Here is a 25,950-nt window from a genome sequence, read left to right as displayed (position 1 = left end):
CCCCGCCTGGCCGTGCATCCTCCGCCTCGCCGTGTATCCCCCCCCCGTCCGTGCATCCCCCGCCTGGCCTTCCCTCTACGCCGTGCGGGGAGGCGGAGGCTGCAAAGGGCGTTCGGACGCGGTGGAAGCTCCGGGATGTTCCTGTGATCTCCTCTCCGAGCATCCCTCCGCTCCTAGCAATGGTGCCCGCTTCCCTCTGCCGGGGGCTTTCCGAGGTGGAGCAGCCTAGGGGCTCCGTGGAGATCAAACCCTCCTTTTCTGGATGGGTACTGAATAGTTGCAGGATTTGCCTGCAGATTTTGACCAGCTGGGGAAGCAAAAATAAATGGGTTCTTAAAAACCAGGAGACCTGGCAAGGAACTCTAACGTTATCTAATAATTGTCCCTACAATTACTGACGAGTTAAAGCAGCCGAGCAGCCTTCCTACTTACTTGTAATGGCCAGGAGGGCTGCCCGGCTGCTCTAACTCTTGCCCTATCTGCAGCGCGTATCGTCTGGTAAGATAAAACTGGGGTTACCAGTAGGTGGCCCGGTGGTTCAATAAATGCGGCTGTCACTACTTTCGAGTGCCGTCCTCTTCAGCCCGGTCTGTCCTCTGGATAGCCGTGGCAGGAGCTGTCTGATTGAACGCTCACTTCTGTTCATCAGAAAAGGTCTGGTGCTGAAATAACATCACAACTGTTAAAATGGGGTCAGCTGAAGAACTGCTTAGGGTAATCTGTGTTTATCTGGCTTGTCTCAGTACTGCTAATTTTTATTTAGACCTAGAGAACGAGTTACTGCTTTTAAAAAATATAAGATAAGGTGTTAATGCATTGAAGAAAAAAATAGAGAATGCATTGTAGTGTTGTCAAATTTGTTAAAACGTTACTTGTTCATTTAAACAGAGTGGTTGAAAAATTACTTGATAGCAAGCTGCTGAAATAGGAATTCAAGGCCTTCTGTACGAAGTGAAGCAATGAGAACACAGTTCTGAAAATGTCCAAATGCATGCAGGTTTAATAACACAGTTGTGTCGACTTCAGTACACTGGTTTGTTCTGCATATGCTTTTCTGTCTGCAGGAGCTTTGTATGTCATTCTTGCTAGGAAAGCTGTTCCTAATTTTCTCTTCCTGTTTAGGATGGGGAAGTCAGAGTTCCAAAGTACATATACATCACAGCACATGGCTTCATTTTCCTGGCCACAATTTGCGCTGGATACTGACTTTTATCCTCTTGTTTGTGCTGGTGTGTGAAATTGCAGAGGGCATAGTGTCTGATGGGTAAGTGTCTGTCTAATTTCTCCTGATAGCACTGAGTGTTTTAAAGGTTTCAGGGTAGGTATTTTCTTCCTGTCTAAATTCTCATCTGGGCCATGTTCCTTGTGGTTATAAACATGTAATCTGTATTCTTGCTGATTAACCTATTGACCTTGCATCAGAAATTCCACAGACCTTGCCAAGTTCTGTACACACACATAACTGACCTTAATAATTTTTAGTTCAGCTTAATGACACTGTCTTTCCGAAGATAAATCCTAACAATTCAAGCAGATGGTGACATTTTTGTGATGTTTTATGTCTAAGGATGCAGTCCCACAGTCCTGAATCAGGCAGAACTCCCATATGCACAGTAAGTAATATCATTCCCCCACAAACAGAATTCTGTTCGTCTTAATAACAGAACAGATCTATAGAGGCTTGTCTTACACACCAGAGTTTCTTCTGATATTTGTGCAGTACCTTTGCACTGTTACCTTGAGCAGAGCAGCTTGCATTATATGAGCATGATCCATTGTCTGTTATTCAACTTAGTATGTCTTTAAAACAGTAATCTGATAGAGGAGAGTGATTTATGATGGAGAAAGCTGATGTTGTATAACAATTACTGTGTTCATCTTCCTCTGAAGAAAGCTCTGATTTTCAGAACTATTACAAATTTGTAACCAAAGGATTTTTAAAGTTGAAGCTCCTCATTAAATAGATCAAAACCTCTGTTTTTAGTCATTTATATAATACCAAACGGTGTGAAAGTCACTGCAGTATTCTGCTGTAGAAGCTGATATCATAATTATTATTATAATTTCTCTTAAGCATATATAAATAGGATGTTTCTCAGTGCCAGTTGTTTTTTTTTAAAAAAGGCATTTTTATCATGGTTATTCAGAGTTATCAGGGTGTGGGATGCTAAGCAAAATCTCCTGCTTTGAGGTTTGTGTTTTATTTTGCTCTTTAGCAATCCTTCTCATTATGTGTATTGCTGATTAAGTTGACTCAGAATGCTGCTGTTAAGTAGTAAGTGTCACCTGATGAGAATCAAAGCTCGTGGCTGTACTGAGGGAGTGCCAACCCACAGCCATGCCTACCAAGCACTCAGCAGGCTAGGAAATGCTCCAGTGAATAAAAGCTGATTTTCAGACTCATCAGCTTTCTGAGATCAAAATGAATCATGTTGGTAAGTCCTTTTGACAGCAAATGAGTGCCAAAGCTTTGGCACTTCAGCAATATATGCAGCTATAGGAGGTACAGTTATATAGGAGAATTCCAGCAACTTCTCTCTTTAAAATTTAAAAAATAAACTCTCACTCCTGCAGTGCTACCCACTGAAATTTGGACTATCTGAAGAAATCTTTTCCTGTTGCTTGCTTTTTCATTGCTGAGAAAAGGCCCTGATGTACAAAAGCTTCTGTCACTACTAGGAATTCAGAGACTGGATAATCTTTCCTCAGTGTGACTTAAACACAAACAACTCATTGCCATCCAGGGATGGTAAGTGTTTATGCCAGAAGTCCTCTGTGCAGCCCCAGCCAGCTCTGCAGGGTTCTCTACAATGTCCATGTGAGGGAGGGCTTTCCTTTCCTAGGAAAGATGCAGGAAGTGGTCCTCCTGGGCTCCTACAGATCTGTTAGACATTTGGGATGTTTTGCTCTCTGACATGTGATGTCCTGTGATGATCTCCAAATCCCTGACAGCACAACCCCTTTTGTCTCAAGACCACACAAAGGTACCTTTTGCTGCAGCAAGAACAGATCCAGAGATGTTGATTTATTTTCCACAAGGTTCAGAAGACAAGGTGTGAGTTTCCCAGAATGTTTGTGTCCTGAAGAGTTCCTCTTGGTGCACCTTCTGGAGTTGATTGGGAGACAGAGGAAACTGTACCTCTTAATGACACAGAACACTCCATTGCTTTTGTGAAAGGAAGAAATTGGGAGGAGAAGAAGATGGCAAGTAGGAAGAAAGAGGGATGAGAACATGATTCTACCCACCTCTGCACAAACCAACCACACTGCCCAACAATTCCCATATTCCAGAAGGGCTGCACTTGGCAGGACTCCTTCACTGATATCTGAAGCAAAGTGCCAGGAGAGTTTTGCTTTACAGAACAAAACTTAAGGGTATATTATTCTGTCCTAGGTTGTATTTCTTGGCTTGCAGTCACTGAAAAGAGAGCTTGCTGTAAGTAATTCCCATTCTGTGGTGCTGTGCCCTCTCACAAACTGGAAAAAGAAAAAAAAAATTCCACAAAAAGTTTCAGTAGAAAATCTAGAACTGTTCTGTCAGTTGGTCTTATCTGCATATTTTGATGGACAGCTCCTAAAGTAGTTTAGCTTAAAATAACTTTTCTCTTTTTGGAGCTGAGCTGCTTATCCTAATTTAAACAATGTTCCAGTTGATTTCAATAGGAAATAGGGATACACACATTTCATTTTCAGCACAGAGGTCAATTGAAATCCAGCTAAGTGATTTAAGAGCATAAATTCAATTGAAATTCAGAGAGCTTTACATCTGTATCTCATTCCAGAAAACCCTATGTCAGTGCTGGGTAAAGGATAGAATTCATTAATTAAACAAAAAGGGTTTGATTTTAATAGATGTTACCTCTTTTCTTTTCAAGGGTTTCAGAATCCCGGCACTTGCACCTGTACATGCCAGCTGGGATGGCATTCCTGGCTGCCATCACTTCAGTGGTCTATTACCATAATATTGAAACCTCCAATTTCCCCAAGTTGTTAATAGGTATGTCTCACAACTGAAAAGGCTTGGAAATGTGACTGTGGTGCTGTGTGTCTGTTCATTCCGTGACAAATCACTGTATTCTCAGGGATAGCTTCTATGGATAAAGCTATTCTGGGCTGATTGCCATTGCCAGACTCAGTTCTGAGCTTTCCTGAAACATTTCATTGTTTTCAGTGCTTTTAACTTCTCATAGTGCCCTGTATGGTGTTCTCGGGGATCTGGTGAGCAAAAGTCTTCTCTAGGAAAAACTGGATTTGTGGGAAAAACTCTTAATCTGAAAGCTATCCAAATCCCCCTGCTAGTCAGCATGTGGCATTGAAGCAGGATACAAGATTGAAGCCATGCCCAGTGTGTGGTCTAATGAAAGGGAGTCAAGGGAAACAAACAACGTCACTGACTTTTAGGTGTGACCCTGGGTATACTACTTTGCCTGCTTGTTCTTGCTTCCTGTTTGTAAAATTTCCTTTATAGAATCATAGAATCATAAAATTGCTCAGGCTGGAAAAGACCTTCAAGATCATAGAGTATAACCTCATTCTAACCCTATTACCCTATTTCTGATTGCCCAAATATCATTTATGTAATTTATAATTTATTTATATTTTTTATAATTTATAATCTGCTTTAAGAACTTTGAATGGAAAAAGCCACTTGTAAGAAATAACATTTTCTGCAAGACTGTAAATAAAACTGTTGCTAGCTACAGAAAATCTTTCACTCCTGACAATCATGCAGTTGTTGACATGTTCTCTGCTGGTGGTGCTTTACAAGTTTAGTCATTTTCTGAGCTGTTACTTCTTTGGTGGTCCTAGCTCGTTAAGTTCTGTTTGAGCTGGTTTTCTGTAGTAATGGATCCTGCTAAAGTTTGTCTTGTGTCATTGTGGCTCTGTATGTTGAAGTTGTTCTTGGTTTTGTCAGGTGGGTTTGAAAAAGCTTTTAAATATTAAAGATTATTTTGAACTGCATGTTTTGGAAAGCAAGCATCCTCTTCTGCAGAAGGAGCCTGTCATTCTTATAAAAGAATAAATGTAATTTCTCTTCAAGCGCTTCCGATTGCTATCAAGGCTTGGCAGTCTTTGTCTTCTCATTTGGGACTGCTTTTTTTCTTGTAGCCTATTTTAAAGTAGGTTCTTTTTTGTCTGTTATAACCAGGTGAGGTAATTTACTTTTTTAATAAGTCAACTCACTCTACTTAATGACTTCTCAGAGAACTAGTTAGGAAAACATTGACAGCCTGTTAGAGTCACCTGTGGAAAGCAAGCAGTGATTTTCTTGGGATTTTTTACTGTTTCTTTTTTAATTTCAGCTTTATAATGCAATGTTTAATAATCTAGTGTTGCTACCACATTTCTGCTCTTAAATCATTGTAAAGAACAGCACAAATTTACAGTGAATAAATTAGCCATTTGCAGTCAATTAATTAGCCATGTTTTACATAATCCCTTCTCTGTAGAGATTTCTCTTTTTTAGTAATTTCATTCAGTATCTAGAGAGCTGATGCTGGATATGCTCTGGACAATATTTGAATAATAAGCAGTCATACCACTGAATACCAACACTGAAGTGTTACTGATAAAGTTAAAAATTGTGAATTTTCATTTTGCTGGATTTCCAAGGAACAGACTCCTTTAGAAAATCTACTCTCAATAGCTAATTCTTAGGCAAAAAAAGGAAACTAAGCTAATGCAGTCTTTCCTACTTAGTATGATTTTAATTTCAATCCAAAGTCTTCACAAGCTGAGGGGCTTGGCTTTTTATTTTGGTCTTTGGTTTGTTTTGTTTTCATCGTCCTGAGTTTCTGAGAGAACCTCAGACATTTCTGGAAATTTATTCTTTACTGTGATGATTGTCATCTTTCGGTGTTAATTGCAACTGCTCTGTATTGACAGCTGGAGCTATGTGATGATAACTTTATGCAAATTAGGCCAGAATGATGTGAAATGATACCTATGCTCAGCTATCAGCCCACTAGAGTGCAGTGTGGCCATGAAGCAGCTTTCCTTGAGAGCCTAAAACAAACGAGGTAAATGGGAGCCATGAGGAAGAGCTGAAGGTGTTGATAAACTTTTTGCTGAATGTATGAGAAAAGAGACCAAAACAGGGCTCTTCATCAGTGAAATTTTGTAGAGGAGATCTAATATTATACACAGAGTAAAGTAAATGACCTGATGTGGCATCTGTTGCTGCTTCTAAGCATCAATGAGGTTCCATCTTCCTGCAGGACATCATCAGTCTCAGCTGCAGGACACTTGTAAGGAGCTGATAGCTGTGTAAAGCAAGGACTAACAGAGCTGTACCCAAAAGTTGTTGAGTCCAGTGGGTAAATTCTCACTGATGCAGTTCAGAAGGCTCTGAAAGGTCTGGCCATTAATTCTGAACAGGATAAAATTTTCCAGTCCTGTGAAACTTGTAGCCTTTTTTTTTTTCAAAAGATGTTTTTCTTTTTTCGCTCTATACCTTAAAGACAGCAAGTCCATTTGTAGTTCCTCAAGAGGCAGATACTGTAACAGACCCAGGGATTAGCAGGCTCCCTTGGGATATGCAAGACAAGGACATCATCCTGCCTTTCATCTTCCTGTACTGACCCTGCCTGTCAGCTTTATGCTCAGGCTGTTGGCTATCTTGAAGTAATCATTATCTCTTATCAAAACAAGCTGACAGGGTTTGTAATATTTATTCTCTGAAGCTAATGACTGAGTCTAGGATCCCAGCTGACTGTCTAGATGATTGGAATACTTTGATCTGCTCTGAATCTGGTTTTCTCTGAGTGCTTTTGACCTGTAATTATATTTCAACAAACATAGCTTTTTTAGTGTAGCACTGTTTACCACTGGACTCTTGTAATAATGCTGATTTTGGTGCTTTTTGCAGTGTTGCAGAATGGATGCATATCAGTTTTAAAGTTTAGCAGGATACATGTTAGAATAGTTTTCAGACTGAACTTGGAAAATCTAGCTTTCTTGGCATTAAAAATTTGTAATTGAATGGTGTTATCTTTTTGAACTATTTTTTTATTTCTATAGGTAAGCCTCAAAAAATAAATAGGAGGAAATTCTGAAATAACAATAGGACTTTGAGGTTTTACTCTGAAAGTGGTAGTAATATTTGAAAACATATGGGTTTTTTTATTTAAGAAAATTATCTTTTTTTCTAACCAATTGTGAAAGTGGTTAGTAGTAGAACAGTGTGGAATGTATTCTTGGATTAAGTGAGATTTTAGTGTGATGCTTATTGTAAATAATAAAGGTAAGAAACAGTCTAAAGCTGGATAAGATTTGGTGCAGTTTAATTTGGGAAGGTGATAGAAGGCTCACATAGGAAGGCTGTAGTTTTATAAGAGGGATTTTGTAACCACGACTCTTAAATCCTCTCTGCAGCTGCATCAGCCACTAAAATACCAAATATGCCAGAGTGCCTGACCTCTTACTGTTCCCTTCATACAAACTGGCCTGTTAATTCTAGAAGAAGATGGACTCTCCTGGCAAATGTCCCAATGCTCAGTGCTCCTACACTGTTCCATTTACTGTCTTCACTTAAGTGAGAGTTTTGAATCTGATTTCCACAGAAGCAGGATTGGCAACCCCAAATCCCATGTGAACTCTCAGTGTTGAATTTATCTTTCCTTGGGAAGATTAGCCCCATGGTACATCTCCACAGGGCTTTCTAGGGTGCCTCAAAGTAGCTGGAACATCACAAATTCTTTGCAGTTTGTGCAAGTTCCTGATTATTATCTGTATTTGTAGGTTAGACTTGCAGTTGCTAATGTCTTGGTTGAGGACTCCCTTGTGATGCTGCAAGAGACTCAGAAAGCATATCCATGTTTTCCTTGGCAGCTGGAGTGCATTCCAGCTGTTGCACCATGGCAGATAGAGCATCAATGAAAGATTCATGTGAAAAAACCTAAAAGGTATTTGCTTAAGAAGAGGGAACAGGAGCTTGTTCATGGGGAGGTGAATGGTATGGAGTGTTTTCAGATCACAGGAGATTACTGCAGGGATAATTTATTTATATCTGATAGTAGCACTCTCAGATGAGAAGTTCAGTAGGGTTCTAAAAAGTTGGTTGTGTTCTACAAATGCCAGAACATCCTTCCCTGGGGTGCCTGTGTATCTGTATTATGAATTACATACATGGGATTTGTGTTGAACAATAGAGCAGCAGCAATTTGAAGAGAATATTTTACTGAGTGTTCCTGCATGAATCCCAGAAATCTGCAGGGGACTGAGATCAATTTTTCTTCAAACTGAATTCATTGCAGTCTTGCAGCATTAACCAGATTTGAAGAGCATCATTCACAGCCACCTACACTTTTGGGAAACTCCCTCCCTGGAACTCATCATGCCAATGCATGAATACAACAGATGAAAATTTCCTTCAGCAGCTTTCACTTTGTCAAACTTGCCAAATACCACTAAATCTTATAGGAAAGGAATTTGGAACTAATATTATCTTAATATTTTCATGTTTGTGGAATTGAATTAGCCTTCTGTTTTGACAGAGTAAGGTCACTCTCTGGTTTTATATATTCTCATTGCATTCTTTTTTAATCAATATTTAATACTGCTGTTGTATATTTTTGTGACTGAGGAGCTGATTAACTTTATTTTTTCCTCCTGCAGCATTGCTGTTCTACTGGACTTTAGCCTTCATTACTAAAACCATCAAATTTGTAAAGTTCTGTGATAATGGGGTTGGATTTTCTCAGCTTCGATTCTGCCTCACAGGACTCCTGGTTGCTCTCTATGGAATGCTACTTGCTGTAGAAATCAATGTCATCAGGGTGAGGGTAAGTAAGTAGCACAAAAGCTTCCTTCTGTGTTTTAGTTTTTGGGGATTTATTCTTCATCCCTGCTTCTGGGTAGTTACTGGGAAATGCATTTCTAAAGGAGAGAGAAAAATCCACTTAGAAATAGGCACGTATTTGAGAATCAAAGGTTAACCCAACTTGATTAGGCCAGAGGAATCTACAATTTTAAAAATGCCAGGCTCCATTTCAGCTAAATGAAGATGAATTTCATCTCTTCAGTTTGTTTTAAAAAAGTCTGTTATGAGTCACAGTTTCAGTCATCAGAAGGGAGTGTTTCTGATGCAAGGAAAGACTGGATGAAAGGAGTTTATAGGTCTATCAGAATATCTGAGACACACAAATAACATCTCTCATTTTCCAGGAGACAGTCACAATAAATTATTTATTGGGGTGACTGGAGTTGCTCTCTGGCCTCCCAGATATATGTTGTTGTTTTTTTTTCCTTGGTGGTGCTTGCAGTCATAATCCAAATTGGTAGATGGCTTTGGAGCTAAATGCCAAAATTCTTCCCTTCACCTATTCCTCACTTAACTGTGTGCACAAATAAACTTAGTTTCAGGAGTGAAAGAAACATTTCCATGTAAATTTTCTTGCTGCTTCTGCCATGTTAGTATGTGAACTCTTTCCAGGACCTCACTCAGCAATGTGAGCTGTATCTATCACATATTTGTTTTGTGATTTTCTCAGGGAATTTTGTCTATCTGTATGTTTATTTTATAACTTAGGACAATAATATGTCTAAGACCAGACATTTCAGTAACATTTTTTAAAGAAAGAGTAATAAACCCCTCAATGCTAGATGTTCAGTATTTATTATAAATGAATGGCTTTTGGGAAAAATGAAATGTTTCCTCCTCTCAGTATGGAGGAAAATGGATTGTCATATTGGTTGAATTTGAATACCTAAATTCCCTGAGTACTTTCAAGAAACCAGAACTGATTCATTTATTATCTTGCTGTCCTTTATCTCCTGCTTTGTGAACTTCCACTCTCTGTGTGTTTAGTATGATTCTTTTGGAATTTTTCTGAATTTCAGAGGTATGTTTTCTTCAAAACTCCCAAAGAAGTTAAACCTCCTGAGGATCTCCAGGACCTTGGTGTTCGATTCCTCCAGCCATTTGTCAATCTGTTGTCCAAAGGGACATACTGGTGGATGAACACATTTATCAAGACTGCCCATAAAAAACCAATAGACTTGAAAACCATTGGCAAGCTTCCTATTGCTATGAGAGCTCTGACCAATTACATCCGCCTTAACGAGGCCTTTGAAGCACAAAAGGTGAGCAAAACATGGAATTATGTTCAGCTGCTTACTCAGTGCTTAAGTTTTTCATTGTTTTCGTGCAGAGAGCGTGATATAAAATTATTTAAACAGATATGATACAGATAAAATATCCATTAGCATAGATTCCCACATATAAAGAGATCATATACTCACTTGTACCTCTTACAAATACTGAAAATTTTCTCTCTAAAATGAATGTCAACACACATTACTGGTTAAATTAATGTAAAATCCACATGGCCTCTATTTTGATGTAGAAAGTAATTATGGATTATATTAATTGAACACCAATATAATGCTTTATAATAAGACTCTGGAATCATTGAGTTACAGAGTCAATATTAATGAGGCCTCACAGGACTATTTCTTCCATGTTATTCCAGTTTGTCTGTATGAGAATTCTTGGCTGAAACTACCTCAGCTCAAATTTTGCTTGTCCCTGATGGGAGCTGAATATATTCAAGATACTGAGAAGTCTTCTGCATTCTGTCTAACAAGAGTGTAGGTTTACAGTCTCTTTGTTCACAGGAACACAAAACCTGTCAGTTCCCTCTCTCTGTTTTTTTCTTCCTCTCTCAGCAAGGCACAAACAGCACACTTTTTTGAACCCTGTTAAGGGTAGGAAAGAAATAATGGTTCTTTTTGTGACATGGAGGAGAGTACAAATTAATGCTTTGTTCTGACTCTGGAAAAACAGATGAAACAATAATTGTAATTCCTGAGATTTTCTAGTGCAAAGATTGCAACTGGTTGTCAATGAATTAAAGGAGAGATAAAAATAACAATAATTTACCAGAACTGAGTTTAATATGTACTGTAATACTTACTGATTCTTTTTTAATTTGGAGTAGATCAAAAGGCCATCATCTCCACAAGGATCCGGATCAATTTGGCGTGCCCTTTGTGTTGCTTTTGGAAGACCTTTACTCCTCAGTAGCACATTCCGTATTCTGGCTGACTTGCTTGGCTTTGCTGGTCCACTCTGCATCTCTGGGATTGTTCACAATGTTGGAAAAGGAAACAACACCATCCGCCCACAGGTACAATGAAAATGTCATAAAAATACAGGGGTCAAAAAAGTAATTCTATGGCTATGTATTTTTGGCCTCAGTCAAGCAAGCGACTCTGCAATGTATTTGTGAGTGCTAGAAATTACAGAGTAGTGGTATGTATGTACTGTCTCTTATCCACATTTATACCTTGCTGGGGAGCAAAATATGTCACCCACACAAACATTCATGCTTGCATTTGGGAAAACAGCCTCATTCAAAATAATGATGAAATATGTCCAGAATCCCACTGGTATCATAATGATTTTAGCTACAGTCTTGAGTAGAGATTGAATCAAGTGTGTGACTGAATGCTTTTCTTAAAGGAAAAATTGTATTTTTAATAGGCTTGGCTTTTCAGCTCCAAAAATGAATGATGTCTAAAGAGGATTAAGGCAGACTTTTTTCTTTGCAATATAATGCCAAATAATTGAGCTGTGAAAGAGAATTTCCACTAGCATCTTTCTGGGGAGGTTAGTTTTGAAAAATCAACTGAAACATATTTTTTAAAAATGCTACTTATGTGGATGTTCTCCAGGAAGAAAACAACAAAAAACCAAACAAACCAAGTTGCAGAAAGCATCTTCTCCTTACAAGGTGATGTCACTCAGGCTGGATTACTATGAGAAAGGTCACTTTATTTTTGCAGCTCACTTGTTGTTTGCTCTAAGACTTTATTTCCAAAGTCTGTTGACACTAGTGGAAATATAAAATAAGAATAATAAATACAAATACACCTTGGGTCCACTGTACATTGAAATACATCAGATGCACTACAGAAAATTTAACAGATGCCTCAGGCTACAATTAATTGTTTAACCATTTCCTATCTTTACCCAATCCTTGGAAGCTTATTACAGTAGTGAGGTATTGTGGAAACTTTTTTGTTGCTTCATAATAATTTGTTTGAAACAATTTCAGCTGAAGTGACACCAAATCACTATTTACAAGCTATCCTATTTAATTTTCCTTTCAAATTACTACTCCTCTGTGAAAAATGCTTGAGTCTAGTCCAGATAGGCTTTGGGTGGAGTATCACCCAGCCTTGACATCCTTGCTGTGTCTAGCTAAGCAGTGACCTCATTGTTGTTGTGATTGACACCATCTGGGGATCACCTAACAGCAATAGTCCATGAGTGACACTTGCATGCACTTTTTTTTTTTTTTCCTGTTAAGAGATTAATTACTTTTACCTTTGAAAATTGCTTTTGCTGGGTTGGATGAAATATCTTTCTAAAATGTATGGAGGGTTTTTATTCAGACTGTCTAGAAGCAGACTATGTTCAGGAAAGCTCCATGTATGCACATACCTAGCCAACTGAGTCTACTTTGGAAAAAAATACACCAGCTCTACTGCTAGGAATGTTATATCCTTACTTGTAATTAATCAAAAAAGGGACACCCTTGCCCAATTAGTTGTGTGCTCCTGAGAACTGGATAGATTTTGGACACAAGCCTTCTAAAACACTGTCTTATGAAAGGAAAGATAAGTTGAGGACAAACATTGCTTGATGTGCTGCTGAGTTTGAGGGTACTGGAAAGAACTGCCATAGAGTGGGGACAGAATCAGACAACAGCAGCAAGCTGTGAGTACAGTGGAGAACATCTCTTCCCCATTCCTTAAAGTGACATTTTTTCATTTTAAATAGTTTAGATTAAGGAGATCTTGTAAAGAATCAACTGTATCTTTCAAACAAGTTCTGGTTTTGAAACTGAAGCAAAAGGATAAAATATAAGGTGTCATGTTTGCTCTATTTTTCAGGCCCTTTTTGACAGATATAAACTGCCCTGGAGCTTGAACTCTGAGCTCACATGGGTGTCCTGGGCAGTATTAACTGCTTTAGTCTGTGCTGCAGTTAGTCAGAGCATGACAGCATTTTAAATTCTGTCACGCTCTTCGTGTTTATTTATAACCCCAGTATCAATATTTGTGGCCACCCTGGAACGTTCTTATGACATGAATTTCTCTGAGTGTTAATCATTTCACACCGAAGAAGAGACTGTCAGGATGATAACCTTTATATTTTGTTGGTAACATCTTCCAAATCATGATGTTAGGATTAGCAGTTCCAGTGTTAAGAATATCTGCTGACAGACCACAAATGATACACCTATTTTCTGGCTCTTCCCACCCAGCAGCACAGTGGGGTTGTAGTTAGTTCATCACATGTTGTTTCTGTCACTCCTTTCCCCTCAGGAAGGACTCCTCACTTTTCCTCTCTTCCAGTGTGTGGGGTCCCTCCCACTGGAGAGTGTCCTTCATGAACCCCTCCAACATGAGTCCCTCCTGAGCAGACTGCTCCAGCCTGGGCTGCCCACAGAGCCACAGCTGCTTTGGACACAGCCACTGCCCCCTGGCATGGGGTCCTTTGTGGCTGCAGATCCAAATCTGCTCCACCATTGTCCCTCAGGGCTGCTCCACTGTGGCCCTCCAAGAGCTGCGGGGTGACAACCTTCCGTCTCATCCTTGGGCTGCAGGAGAATCTGCCCTGGCACATCTCCTTCCCTTCCTTCCTCACTGACCTTGGTATCTGCTCAAGTATCTCTCCCTCCCCCCTGCGTCTCTCCCCTGCAGCTCCTTTAGCAGTTTCTTTTTTCCCCTTCTTGAATGTGTTATTGCAGAGGAGCATCTGCTGTCACTGATCAGCTCAGCCTTGGCCAGGGGTGGGTCACACTTGAAGCTGGGGGAAGCTTCCAGCAGCTTCTCCTGGGAACCAGCACAGTAGCCCCAGGCTACCACAGCCTAGCCCCAGCACCCCAAGGACATACACCTGCACAGGCAGCTTTAAGCCAAGGCCTGTCAAGGCTTTACAGGTAGCACGGGAGAAGGCTTGGTTGTACTTGTAATTTTTCAGACCTGTATTATATTTTCTAAAGCTTCCAGGCTAAATGGAGAGATTAGAGACTTCCTGCTAACAGCAAGAATAAATTTACAATTACAGTTAGATCTTGTGGAGGTCAAAGGCAAGTTAATTTAATTTGAAAGACTGAAGTTGTAAGACTGTAAATAATCTGGAAGAGAGATTCTTACTGTACCACAGATTTTTTGTAGTGTGTAATGCTGCTGTATCCTATTTGAATTAGAGTTAGAGAGCAGCATGTAAGAAAAGGAGGTGGGGGTCCTAGTGGACAGAAGGATGACCATGAGCCAGCAATATGCCCTTGTAGCCAAGAAGAGTGAAAGCAGAGAGATTAAAAATTTTGAAATATAGTTTATTAAATCTTCTGTAGCAAAAAACTATGTAGGCAGGAAGAAAAGTGCTGAGCATGGAATACAGTAGGAGTGTAAATGACAAAATGCCCTCTGAGAAGGAATGCAAAGACACCTCTTCCTAATTTTGGCTTTAATGACAACATAAGCCAGCAAGTTTTGAAGGAACCCAAGGGGAGAAAGAGGAAGGCAGAGACATTTGAATGGTTCCAGAAGGCTTCCCAAGGTGAGCCAACCTCTCAACTAGTACCAGCACCAAAGGTGTCTGTTAAATCTAGTCTATAACAAATGCAGTTTTCCCAGTAAGCTATAGACGTGTTTTGAAATGCACTTTGGTGATCTCGTTAACTTGCTAGACATAAAGACCATAAATAACAAATCTGAATAAGATTCTTCAAACCAAAATAATGTGTATAGTTCTGGAAGTTGAAAGAATATTTTTTTGGCAAGCTGTGAAGGTCATTTTAGTTTTCAGTAACCTGAAGTGCTAAAGTAAGGAGACTGGTTTCTCTGAAAGGACATTAACTATTCCTTTCTGAAAATGGGCACTGCACATCTTTTATCAAATGATCATATGGAGCTATTCAAAGTGTCCTAGGGTTTTGGAAGGGTATCAGAAATCCTATGCATGTCATTCTGCATTTAAATAAAGCTTACTGAGATGGTACACTGTATAACTGTTTCCTTTAATTGATAAACTGTGAAGTATTACCATTGCACCTGGGTTATAACTTTCTTCTTTTTTTACAGACTAAAATTCTTGGTGTTTTCTTTATTTCATCTCAAGAGTTCCTGTCCAATGCTTACGTTTTGGCTGTACTCTTATTTTTTGCCCTTTTGTTGCAAAGGACCTTTCTTCAAGCATCATACTATGTTGCTATTGAAACAGGAATCAACTTGAGAGGTGCAATACAGGTAGCCAATGTATTATCAACTTATTTTCATACAGTTGTGTGTATTCATAAATACAAATTATAGTCATTAAATTCTAAAGCACTTCTCTCCTGGAATGTACTGAATGTAACCATTGCCATTAAAAGCTGTTAACTTAGTCCTGCATTGTCTTTTTATTATTTGATTATTTTATATAATCATTTATTTGCAATATCTAATGCTGTATTTCTTCTTACCTTTGAGCATAAATTTGCAGACAGTGAAACTGAATGTAACTTTTGAAAGAATTGAATTTCTGAACTAGACCTCTCCTATCTCAAAGAGCTATGGTTTTGTAACATCCCATGCAAAGAATACAGCTTTAAAATATCTTGTAAATTTAATTTGGACAAAAGAATAGATTGTATTCCCAATGCATGTGGTAGTGTCTCATTCCATGGGTCATGCCACAGAATCTACCAGGCATTGCAGAATTGTAATTACTGAGCATAAGGAAGGTTGGTCAAATGGAGTCCATAATCATTGTTTAACTGTGAACAACAGATCAAAGTTTTATGTCAGGCTCAGAGATCTGTGCCTGGAAATGAGAGAATTAGGTGTAAGATTACAATGTGATATTGCCAAGTGCACTGGCTGAAACCTACCCTCTGACAGCTTGAAAGCCAGCCTTAGACATTACACTATTTACCCACTGAACTTCATAGATCTGTGAGAGTCCATGTGATAGATGGATGCTTTCAGGAGCAGCATGATTGTTTAATCCTCTTTTGATCTCACACTTGGAAGCACTTCTCGGCTGCCAGACTTCTGGATTCCACCCATTGGTTTTCCCTTACTCAAGTGAAGTAGAAAATTCCTAAAAAAATTAAAATTTGACATATAACACATAGGGCAAAACTTGAAGCTATTCATTCAACTTATTGTGAATGTTGGTTTCCTTCAGTATGCTGGACTAAACCTATGTTTTAGATGGAGCTGGAAATCTCATTTTATTTCTACATGCTAACATCTTTTGATCTCTCTTCTAGACAAAAATATACAATAAAATTATGCAGCTTTCAACCTCTAACATGTCTATGGGGGAGATGACTGCAGGCCAGATCTGTAACCTGGTTGCCATAGACACAAATCAGCTGATGTGGTTCTTTTTCCTCTGTCCTAACCTTTGGGCTATGCCAGTACAGGTAAGGAGATTGAATGTGTTTTTGATATTAGTGTGCATTAGTCTAGTGATTGAATGCTTATGAATTTTATCAAAGCAGAGATATTACAGAATTTAAAGGATAGCTTGAAACAAGACTTCAAGCTATTAATATCTAGAAACATTGCAGGCAAGGTATTTCACATCTATAAGAGGTCTACAGGTATTTAGGACTGTATTAGGATCTTGAATGCTGCCATACAGGCTTTGCATTTATAGCGAGAATTTAAAGAGTACAGCACACTATGCAATTGCAGGGCATTAATTTATTGTAGCAGTGTAGATAATAACTGGAATGTGTTGAAATCTTGCATTCATACACTATAGATTCAGTTTTGTCTTGTGCAGAATTAACTGCATTGTAGTATAGATTAGTTTCCCTGATCTGCTCTGGAGAGGCTTGCACGCCAGTTAAAAACATTTTACTTTCTAGAATTAAAAAAGGTGGTGAATATAGCAATTATCAGCAGATTTTTTTTTTAAATAAGGTTTGCTTATTTTTAGCATTGGGATAGTTTTCCTGAAAGTATAGGGGAAAGAAATTGGAACCAGATTTCCTTAAAGTGGCAAAAAAGAACAATGATCAAGGAACATGTGCTAATACTGATTTCTTATTGCTCTAAGAGCTATGAGTCCACCCCTTTAATGATAATATTGAGGATCAAATTAACCTTCAGGCTTAGTCTCCACTGTAAGTCTGTAAGTAAAACGGACTATGTAAAGAATACACTTTTTACAAGACTGCTCTGGCAGCTCAGTGTAGAGAGAGCTTCAGTGCAACTGAGAATTAAGCCAATTTCATTACATATTCTGTAACAACATTTTTCTCCAGTGTGCCAGAAGTCACAGACTCATCAAGATTTCCTGACAGTCATCTGAAAATATGATAATATTTGCATTAAAATTCACCCTTCAATGCTCCTTAGCAGATGAGGACTAGCAGTGTCAAAGCATGCTCCTGTGTTGTGGATGATGCACACATTGTAAGGCATAAATCAAATGTGTCACAGTGATCACAAAGGTTTCTCCAAAACATGTTTCCACAATATTCATTCAATACTTTGTCATACAAGGTAGTGAAAACAATTACTGGATGCCCAAAAGATGCCTAATAGAAAGCTGAACAAGCTTTATTATTATTTAAAACAGGGTTTTAATTGTTTTGTAGCTCTTAACCTAACAATCAGCATTTCAGCAACTGCTGTGGATTTTGTAATTATCCTTGACTAGAAGCCCTTGCCATTCATAACAACTTAGGATTTCTATACAGTCCAGATAATTTGAGCCCCATCTTTGCTCTGGCTGGAGTCAATAGGAGCTTTATCATTGCCTTAAGTTACTGTTTGAAGGCCATTGAAATAAATGAAAAGAGGCCTGGGGATGCCCATCAATTGAAAGATGCCCTCTGTAGGTTTGGCTCAAACCCTGGGAGCAAAATGAGGTGCTATAAAGGCTTCCCTCCCCCCACTTCCATTTTATAAACACCCTTGTTGAATTTCATTGTGATTATTAAAAAATCCTGTATTCTCATATCTCTGGTTCATTGACAAGGATAGCTTACATTTGTAATGAAAAGACATTTGTCTCTTTCAAAACTGGCCACAAAGCAGGTTCTGGCTAAAAGTATTTCCTATTTTCAATAAATAATCAAGACAAAATAAGCAGAGCTGTTGGTGAGTTTCTTACTCATGATATATATCTCTGGCAGGTAAGAGTTAGTTACCCAAGACAAATCTTTAGTTACCCAAGACAAATCTTTTTTTGTTAAGCTGTTTCTTTAACCTTTGTTTTAACATTCGGTGCCATCTTTAAAACAATTCCTTGCAATTCTGTTTCCTTGAAGTGGGTTTTTTTAGTGTTATGCTTTATGATCCTTTTTTTATAAACTGATCAGCAATAATGTCATGTTAACATTTACAAGACTAGTTTTATTTTTAATAATATTTCATATTAGTTTCTGTAGTAAGTAAAGAAACATTCCTTCTTTGTGGAAGTCCCATGTGATGTAGGCTAGTGAGTTTTGAACAGACTGTGAGATCTATACTCCAGTGTAAAAGTGCTTAAATACCAGAGGAGAAGAAAAGAAGTAAAAAAAAAAAATGCATGCTATGTAATCTGGTCAATGGGGAAAAAAGCCTGAATAGTGACAGTAAAGGGAGTAGTATCTCAGCGTGTTACTTGGAAGTATTCTAAAATAACTTGAAAACCTTATTTAAAGCTTTTTATTTATAAATTGATTTATTTATAAATGTATTTTAAATAGCTATGAGTTACATTTTATGAAAATCTGTACAATTTTCCTGTATTCTTCATAATAAGGAGTCATGAAATGGAAATATAAAGAATCCACAGCTGGGCAGGGACACTAGGTGGGTGTATTTAGTCCCCTGGTGTAAAATCCTGACTGATTAAACCCTACTGTACAAACAGTGCAGAAGAGGTGATGTTTAGGGGTTGGGTTGGCTGTAGAGGCTGTTGTTTTGAACATGCTGTCCACTTACCCTGTGATTAGTCCTCATGGTACATACCCCAAGTTAATTTATCCCAACCCTTGTGCTACTTTCTTTTCTTCCAACAGATAATTGTAGGGGTTCTTCTGCTCTACTACCTTCTTGGAATCAGTGCCTTAATTGGAGCAGCAGTAATCATAGTCCTTGCACCTGTTCAGTACTTTGTAGCAACAAAACTCTCACAGGCCCAGAGAAGCACTTTGGTAAGTGTCCTCAAACTTGTACATGCTATAAATATCATGTACATTGGTCTGTATTTGGAATTTCAAAGCTGACTGTGGACATAGACACAGGAACTGAATGTCAAACATTGGAAATGTTTAAGAATGTGGAAACATGGTAAGTGTAAGCAGTAAAGATGCAGGTTTTGGGGTTTCTATTTTTCAACAAGTGTGTGTTTCCCTGAGAGCAAAAAAGCTTAAGATGTTTCTAACTTGAAAATGTAGATGGTCAGCAATTATTGACTGAAATGGCTTTGTGCACTCAGAAAGGGCAAGCTGTCCAAAGGGAGAGGGACACTGCATTCCAACTTGCATCCCAGATACATCAAAGCTGTGGAAATGTATCAAAGTGATTTATTTAAATAAGATAGAGCCAATACTAACTCCCACAGCATGCTCCTCAACTGGGGAGTTTAGAGGTCTGCTCAATCACAAGTTGTTCTTGCTTTTTCACTTGACTTGTCTATAATTTGAGTCACCTGCATCTCTGCTGAGAAATTTCCCTCAGCCCACTGGAATTACCATGCCCAGCTGCTCTGGACTTTATTGCCACTTTCAGCAACAGTTGCTCTGCCAAAGAAGCCATATGAACCTGTAATGGAGCCAGGCAGCTCGCTGAAATATCTTGTACCACAAATCATGTCTGGTAATAAGTTATTTGTGCACCTCACTGTGTGAAAAGTAATGCCTTCACATCATCAGACTATACTCTTCTAGAAAGGCAGGCAGTAAGGATCCCTGTAGCAGTCAGCCAGCATCACCTACATATTCCTGCACATGGGAGCTGCACATTTTGAGCTAGAAACATCTCCACTGTGCAGAGTAGCATGGTACAAAGCTCTTTGAGCTAGCCTGAAAAATGGAGGTAGCATAACTTCCAGTTCTACTTTATTGGAAGTACAACTTTACCAGTGTATTAGTGCCTGAGCCAGCTGGCCTTGTTCAGATTCCCCTACAGGATCACAGCTTCTTGCTAACTTGGGCTTGCTGGTTGCTGATTTGAAGCTTGGCACCATTGTTTCCCTATCACACTGACTGGGCAGAGTGATGTGCCCAGCTGTAGCTTGCCTGCATGTTCTGATCTCCTCTCTATGCTCTCAGTGTGCCTGTTGAAAATTCAGCCAGTGTGCTGGGCAGTACAAATCATGAGAGGCTGCCTTGCAAGTGAGCAGAGGAATAAAATTTTCAGTACAAGGTAGGTTTAGGAGTGCAAATCAAAACAGCCCTTTGACTTGAGTTCTAGGGAACTCACCTTTGTAAAGAGCAACAAAACATCTGAATGGCCAGAACCAGTAAAGTACACCTGACTGATAATAGGGTCTGTATGCAATTATTTTGCTGTCTTTATGCTTTGAGGTCAAGTGCTTTAATTATACTCTTTAAGTAAATGGGTATGTAAATGTTGCAGGAGTACTCCAATGAGAGACTGAAGAAGACAAATGAGATGCTTCGAGGCATTAAACTCCTTAAACTCTATGCTTGGGAACACATCTTCCACAGCAGTGTAGAGGAAACCAGACAAAAAGAAATGACAAGCCTAAAGTCTTTTGCCCTTTATACCTCCATATCCAGTAAGTTTCTTCTTTCATTCTAATCCACTCTTCAGCTGAAGTGCTGCTACATAATTAGTTACTAATGAGTTTACCATTTCTCTGCTGAGATTGTTTCAGTTGCTTTAGGCTGTGATCAATACACCTTGCTTTCTACTTAGTCACACTTCCTCTTTAATTGAGTAGAATTTTCCCTGTATGGAAAATATGCCTAGAAGTCAAGATTAATGCTTCAGAGCATTTACTTTTCTGGAGAAAAGTTTTAAGGGCAAGTATTTCACAGGCTACTTTCCACCAGCAATATTCTCTGCTATAATGTAAGTGTTCAGGAAGAAGCCTTTGTTGAAGTTGGCTTTTTTTTCCTCTGCATTTTGCACAATACACTATGACAAATAGTCTTTGCATTGAAGCTCCAACAGATGGTATTCACATTTTCTTAGTCAAAATTTGCATTTCTTACAAAAATAAATTATTCTTAAGACTACTTCTATAACCTGGAAAGGAAAAAATATGAGAATCCTGGCAATTCTTTTGTCTCATGTTATCTTTAAAGCTCCTTTAAAGCATTTCTCATTCTTTTAAAAAGACCAGTTGAAGTCTATTTGAGGAGATATATGCAACCCCTATTTAATTAATACTGTAGTGTTTAGACATAATTACTAAAGCCATGCTGGAGAACACTATTCTTACAATCTGTAAGATACCAGTTAAATTGAAACTTTTAATGTGAAGTATTAAAATGCCACAATTGACATGTACAAATACCTTCTAGATAGACAAGGAAGACCACTCATTAGGAAAGTAACTGCTAGTCTGGTTAGTGTTATCTGATTACATTTACCCAAGAGACATGCAGCTGACTTTCTTCCCTGCCAAATGATTACACAGGTAATGCCCTCTGAGGGAAAGGTCCTGATCCCACTGAATGTAAGTGACATTAAGTTGAGTTTTTCCTTGACTCTTGACACCAGAATTTCTTTCTGGGGATCCTGAGCTCTCTGTGTTTGAAGAGTAGTTTCATTTTGCCATGAAGCAGAGTTTAGCTGGAATAGATTGACCAGAAACCATCCTACACCCAGATCAACAGAGATGAGCTCCCTGTGTTTGCACTTCTCCATGTGGCATTAAAATCTATTTATAGTCAGAGCACAGGTTCAGCTGTAGGACTGAAGGGGTTGTGGAGGCTTATTTGATTTTAAATCCTCACTGTATCATTTGTAAAATCTAGGAAAAGGCATATTCATCCCAAGAGTACTGATTGTTCTATAAAGAAATAGTTTCATAAATAAGAACACACATTAAAAACAATCTAAATGTTTACTAATGTTTCATGAAGCATCCAGTGTTTGCAGCTGCATTCTTGTTTTGTATTATGAATGATTAGATCAGTTTCTCAGCTGTCTGAATGGAAATTGTTTCTAAATGTTCCTACATGTTTTCCTTCACAGTCTTTATGAATGCAGCAATACCAATTGCAGCTGTTCTTATAGTAAGTATGGACTTTTCTAAGTAGCATCGATTACAACTGTGTTTTAAAGTATAAGTGATGAGGAAATGAGGAAGAAGGAAGACAGGATGTAAACCTGCTGCACATTTGCACTTCTTCTGGGAGAGAATAGAAAATGCTCACTTGTCATCTGTGAGCAGAAGTAGCCCAGAGTATGAAGCACTCCCCCAAACTGTTGAATGAGTTAAGATTCTGTAAATGAAATGCCTATGAAGTATAAAGTCTTTCCATGTTTCCTTCTTGATGACAAAATGCTGATGATGATGTCTCTCTCTCTGTAGACGTTTGTGGTCCATGCTCACCTGACAAGGAATGCTGACTTCTCCCCATCCGTGGCATTTGCCTCCATCTCCCTTTTTCATATTCTTGTGTCTCCATTGTTTCTGCTCTCCAGTGTGGTTAGATCCACTGTCAAAGCATTAGTAAGGTGAGAACTGCAAAATTAATATGTTTGCTACCACCTCTTAAATTTCAGAGAATGTGTATATTGCTCATTTTTCAATTTTAAGTTTAGAAATAGTGTAGTGATTCTTTATCCATTGTTGTTATCAATTATTTGCCAAATTTTTACCTTGTATGTCTCCCTTGGTTGTAGCCTGTGGGCTAAGCTCTTTGCTGATACATTTGTCACAACCAATATTTTGTGGTCCCCAGCTACTACTTCATTGTGTAGAGTGGGATGAGCTATACTGGTACTGCATGCAACATGTATATGGTAAAGAGAAAGGAAGGGAAAACTTACAGAAGATATAGTCTAGTAAATCACCCAAATGTTTCCATCCTTAACACATGCAGAAGGGAAAAAGGAAATCACAGATCTGTTGGTGCAGAGTAAGGCTTAGACAAACAAGGAAAACCCCATTAAAATCACTGGTAAGTGTGAGAGCGTGTTAATTACTAAGTATCTACTTCAGACTTTATGAATTTTTACTTTCTTATAAGTACATTATTCTGAGTGTTCAAAAACTGAAATACAAATTAGCAGAGCTGCTTTCACACTGGGAGTTTTACTGAGTGTCAACAGATTTGTGTAAAATCTCTTAACACTTTTCATCTGCTGTGTAACACTGACTGATAGAGGAGGAAGAGAGAGTTTGGGCTTTGTACTTGATCAGGACCTGTTTGTGACCTCCAGTGTAGCTGTCTTAAGAGCTTGTCCAAACTATGGGCACACACACTGGTCACCAGACCTTGCTTTAGTGCCTTTGTGGCACTTTGGAGATGGAAAGGAGACCACAGCAGGAGGCTGAGATTGCCCTCGCTGTTTTGAAATTCCCTGACAGTGCAAAGTCACAGCTGTGTCCTCTCTTCTAACAAGTGTGAAATCTGAGAGTGTCAGCAGCTGGCATGCAAAGTTTAGCAGCCACTAGGGTAGTCTCTAGAGTCATGACAAGTTGTCATGCTAAGATTGCAGCTAGCAAAGAAACTGGGGGCACACTGGCACTGGTAGTGGGCATTTATTTTGGATTGTCTGAGGATTTCTTTGTCAATTAATTGCATGCCTGTTAGTGCTGCAGGAACAGTTCTAAAGCAATTAGCATCAACCAAGTATTAATTGTTGCTAGCTGGGAGTTGTTCTTCAGTTCCTCTGTAGTTACTTTCCTGTTAGCAAGCTATTGCCCTGCCATTTGCAGTGCAGACAGGAATTGCTCAGCTCAAACTGTGTCACAAGGTTGGTGTGACCTGTGCCTTCCTGGCTGGCTCTATCACAGTAACCCAGGTGCTGCTCCAGAGCTACTCTGGGTGTGTCTTCTGAGTACCCATCCTTCAGTGCAATATTTTGGAAGCATCTGCCAGATTTTTTCAACCCATGCAAACATATGATTGCTTAAATTGTTTGGTAAATGTGAAAAAGAAGAGAGAAAACTGTGTTCATGCCAGCTGAGCACAACTAAGGTTTACTTGCTCTGTGTTACACCTTCTTGCTAGTAAGTAGCTGAGCAGCAAGATCAGGGAAGGGTAATGTAATAAAACTTCATGGAGTTGTATTTCAGCTTTCCTTAATTGGAAATACTCTTAATTGGTTCTAGCAAGTGTACAAGACAGCTTCTGCTGTAGTGACAAAGGAACTAGATGAAACAGGAAATGATCCAGCAGTGAAACCAGCACAGAAAGGATGCTAAAGGGTGTGTATCTGGCTTTGCATCTTGGGCACTTCATGACCCCTGCTTTATTAATATTGGGTACAGTAGCTGATGCCAGATGGTATGAAGGACAATAATCTCCACAAATATACTTTTATCTTTAATCATTACAGATATGCCCAATTGCAAGGCATCCTCATGGACTGTCACTGACAGTTCTGCACTGGCTTGGTCCAGCACTATTTTGTCACCAGGAGGGTATTCCATGAGGTTTTTAGAATAAAATAAGTTGTACTCTGAGGAAGAAATCCCATTCAGTGGGATGCAAAATAAATGCTGGGGTTTTGTTTTAATTTTTTAAAGTTTGCATACTAACAGCCACAAATCACTATGCTCTAGTGGCATCATTGGCCTGTTTCTCCCCCTAGGGCTAAACATTGAAGTACATTTTTTTTTTTCAGTCCATATCCATAAATTTATTTTAGGAAACTTAAAGCCTTTTGGCACTTCATCATTTTGGAGCCTGATAATTAACTTACTTCCAGCTAACTGAGCCCCTTTGATGTTGAGTTCCTGATTCAGTATAATGCCTTTGCAAATTTCATTTGCTGTCCCTGAGAGTAGATTAGACATGCATTTTATAAAGTCAGGTACAGAGATAAAATTGTTGTCAGAATCTGTTAAATTTCATTATAAAGACACATTTTCTCTTAGCTAATTAAACCTTAAGCAGCTGGGAAGATTTTATGCATTCTCCTTTGTTGCTGGTTGTCAGGTTTCCTTTTATATCTCATCTGTTGAACACTTCTGTCAAGGTACACTCTTCAATACCTTATACACTTTGTCTTTCTTCATAGCTGGTTGTACAGATTTCATCAGACTCCTGGTGTTCATGAGACTGTTCAGTAGAACTGACTGTGCAGTGCTTCAGTAACCTAAATGACATTAATTCTCCTTCAGCTTGTGGCTTCAAAATGAGCTCCTGTTGTAGCTGGCCTGCATCCCCCCAAATGCCTGAAAACATCTTGTGTGTAATCTCTCTGGTGGTATCAGAAAAGACAAGACTGAGAAGCATCTGCACACATCATTAAAATATTGCTGTTATTAGAATACAGGGCAGGTTTTGTCAACTTCCTTGCAATAACTTCTCATGGCACATTTTCATATGCTTGTAACAGCATTAAAAAAAGAAAAAACAAATTATGCAGCAGGCAGATAGTGGTTGAAATACTAAAAGTGATAACAATATAAACTATAATAACATAGCATTGAGCTACAGGTTTGAATTCCAGGTCAAGATGTAATTCTTTTTATTCCCTTTCAGTGTGCAGAAACTGAGTGAATTTCTGTCAAGTGAAGAAATTGGAGAAGAGCATGATAAGTCTGCTGAGCTAAGAAGTGCAGATAATCACAGCAAATACCAGGCAGTAGTGAGTAATTCTGTTTAGTTGTGGATGAAGTGGCTGGAGTAATTTGTATGCAGAGTAAATTTTTGACTTTTCAGTTTCCAACTGATTATTTTTTTACTATTGCAAAACCTCTTCTTAATAGCCTGCACTCCCTAGGTCATAACATGGGTTCTTGTGTTTAGGACACTTTGCTGGTACTGCTACCAATTACTGCTTATTTCTGTC

At 38.7% G+C, this 25,950-nt stretch overlaps 1 protein-coding gene and 1 long non-coding RNA gene across 9 annotated transcripts in view; one reads left to right on the top strand and one right to left on the bottom strand.

The window, feature by feature from the left end:
- Window positions 1-25,950, top strand: part of ABCC8 (ATP binding cassette subfamily C member 8) — a 65,426-nt gene that overhangs the window by 2,157 nt on the left and 37,319 nt on the right. For 5 of the 8 annotated variants that reach the window (XR_011729528.1, XM_071762360.1, XM_071762359.1 and 2 more), the window contains exons 2-13: window positions 1,123-1,264; window positions 3,876-3,997; window positions 8,617-8,783; window positions 9,841-10,083; window positions 10,941-11,129; window positions 15,100-15,264; window positions 16,272-16,427; window positions 19,023-19,157; window positions 20,584-20,746; window positions 22,174-22,214; window positions 22,514-22,659; window positions 25,641-25,746. Coding sequence is in view for 7 of the 8 variants with exons in the window: in XM_071762360.1 (XP_071618461.1) it covers window positions 1,123-1,264; window positions 3,876-3,997; window positions 8,617-8,783; window positions 9,841-10,083; window positions 10,941-11,129; window positions 15,100-15,264; window positions 16,272-16,427; window positions 19,023-19,157; window positions 20,584-20,746; window positions 22,174-22,214; window positions 22,514-22,659; window positions 25,641-25,746 (1,775 nt within the window). In the remaining variant the exon portion in view is untranslated. Of the gene's footprint in view, window positions 1-457; window positions 655-710; window positions 1,265-3,236; window positions 3,376-3,875; window positions 3,998-8,616; window positions 8,784-9,840; window positions 10,084-10,940; window positions 11,130-15,099; window positions 15,265-16,271; window positions 16,428-19,022; window positions 19,158-20,583; window positions 20,747-22,173; window positions 22,215-22,513; window positions 22,660-25,640; window positions 25,747-25,950 lie in introns of those variants that run through there. The other 3 variants (XM_071762361.1, XM_071762363.1, XM_071762364.1) reach the window with 3 other exon arrangements.
- Window positions 3,004-25,650, bottom strand: LOC139804779 (uncharacterized). Its single transcript, XR_011729529.1, has 3 exons — window positions 25,148-25,650; window positions 10,917-11,077; window positions 3,004-3,477 (listed from the first exon to the last, which is right to left on the bottom strand). It is a non-coding gene; the product is annotated as an uncharacterized lncRNA (long non-coding RNA).

This window comes from Heliangelus exortis, chromosome 18, assembly GCF_036169615.1.
Source record: "Heliangelus exortis chromosome 18, bHelExo1.hap1, whole genome shotgun sequence".
Lineage (NCBI taxonomy): Eukaryota > Metazoa > Chordata > Aves > Apodiformes > Trochilidae > Heliangelus > Heliangelus exortis.
The sequence above is the reverse complement of the archived record's forward strand: the minus strand, read 5'-3'. Positions and strand labels throughout refer to the sequence as shown.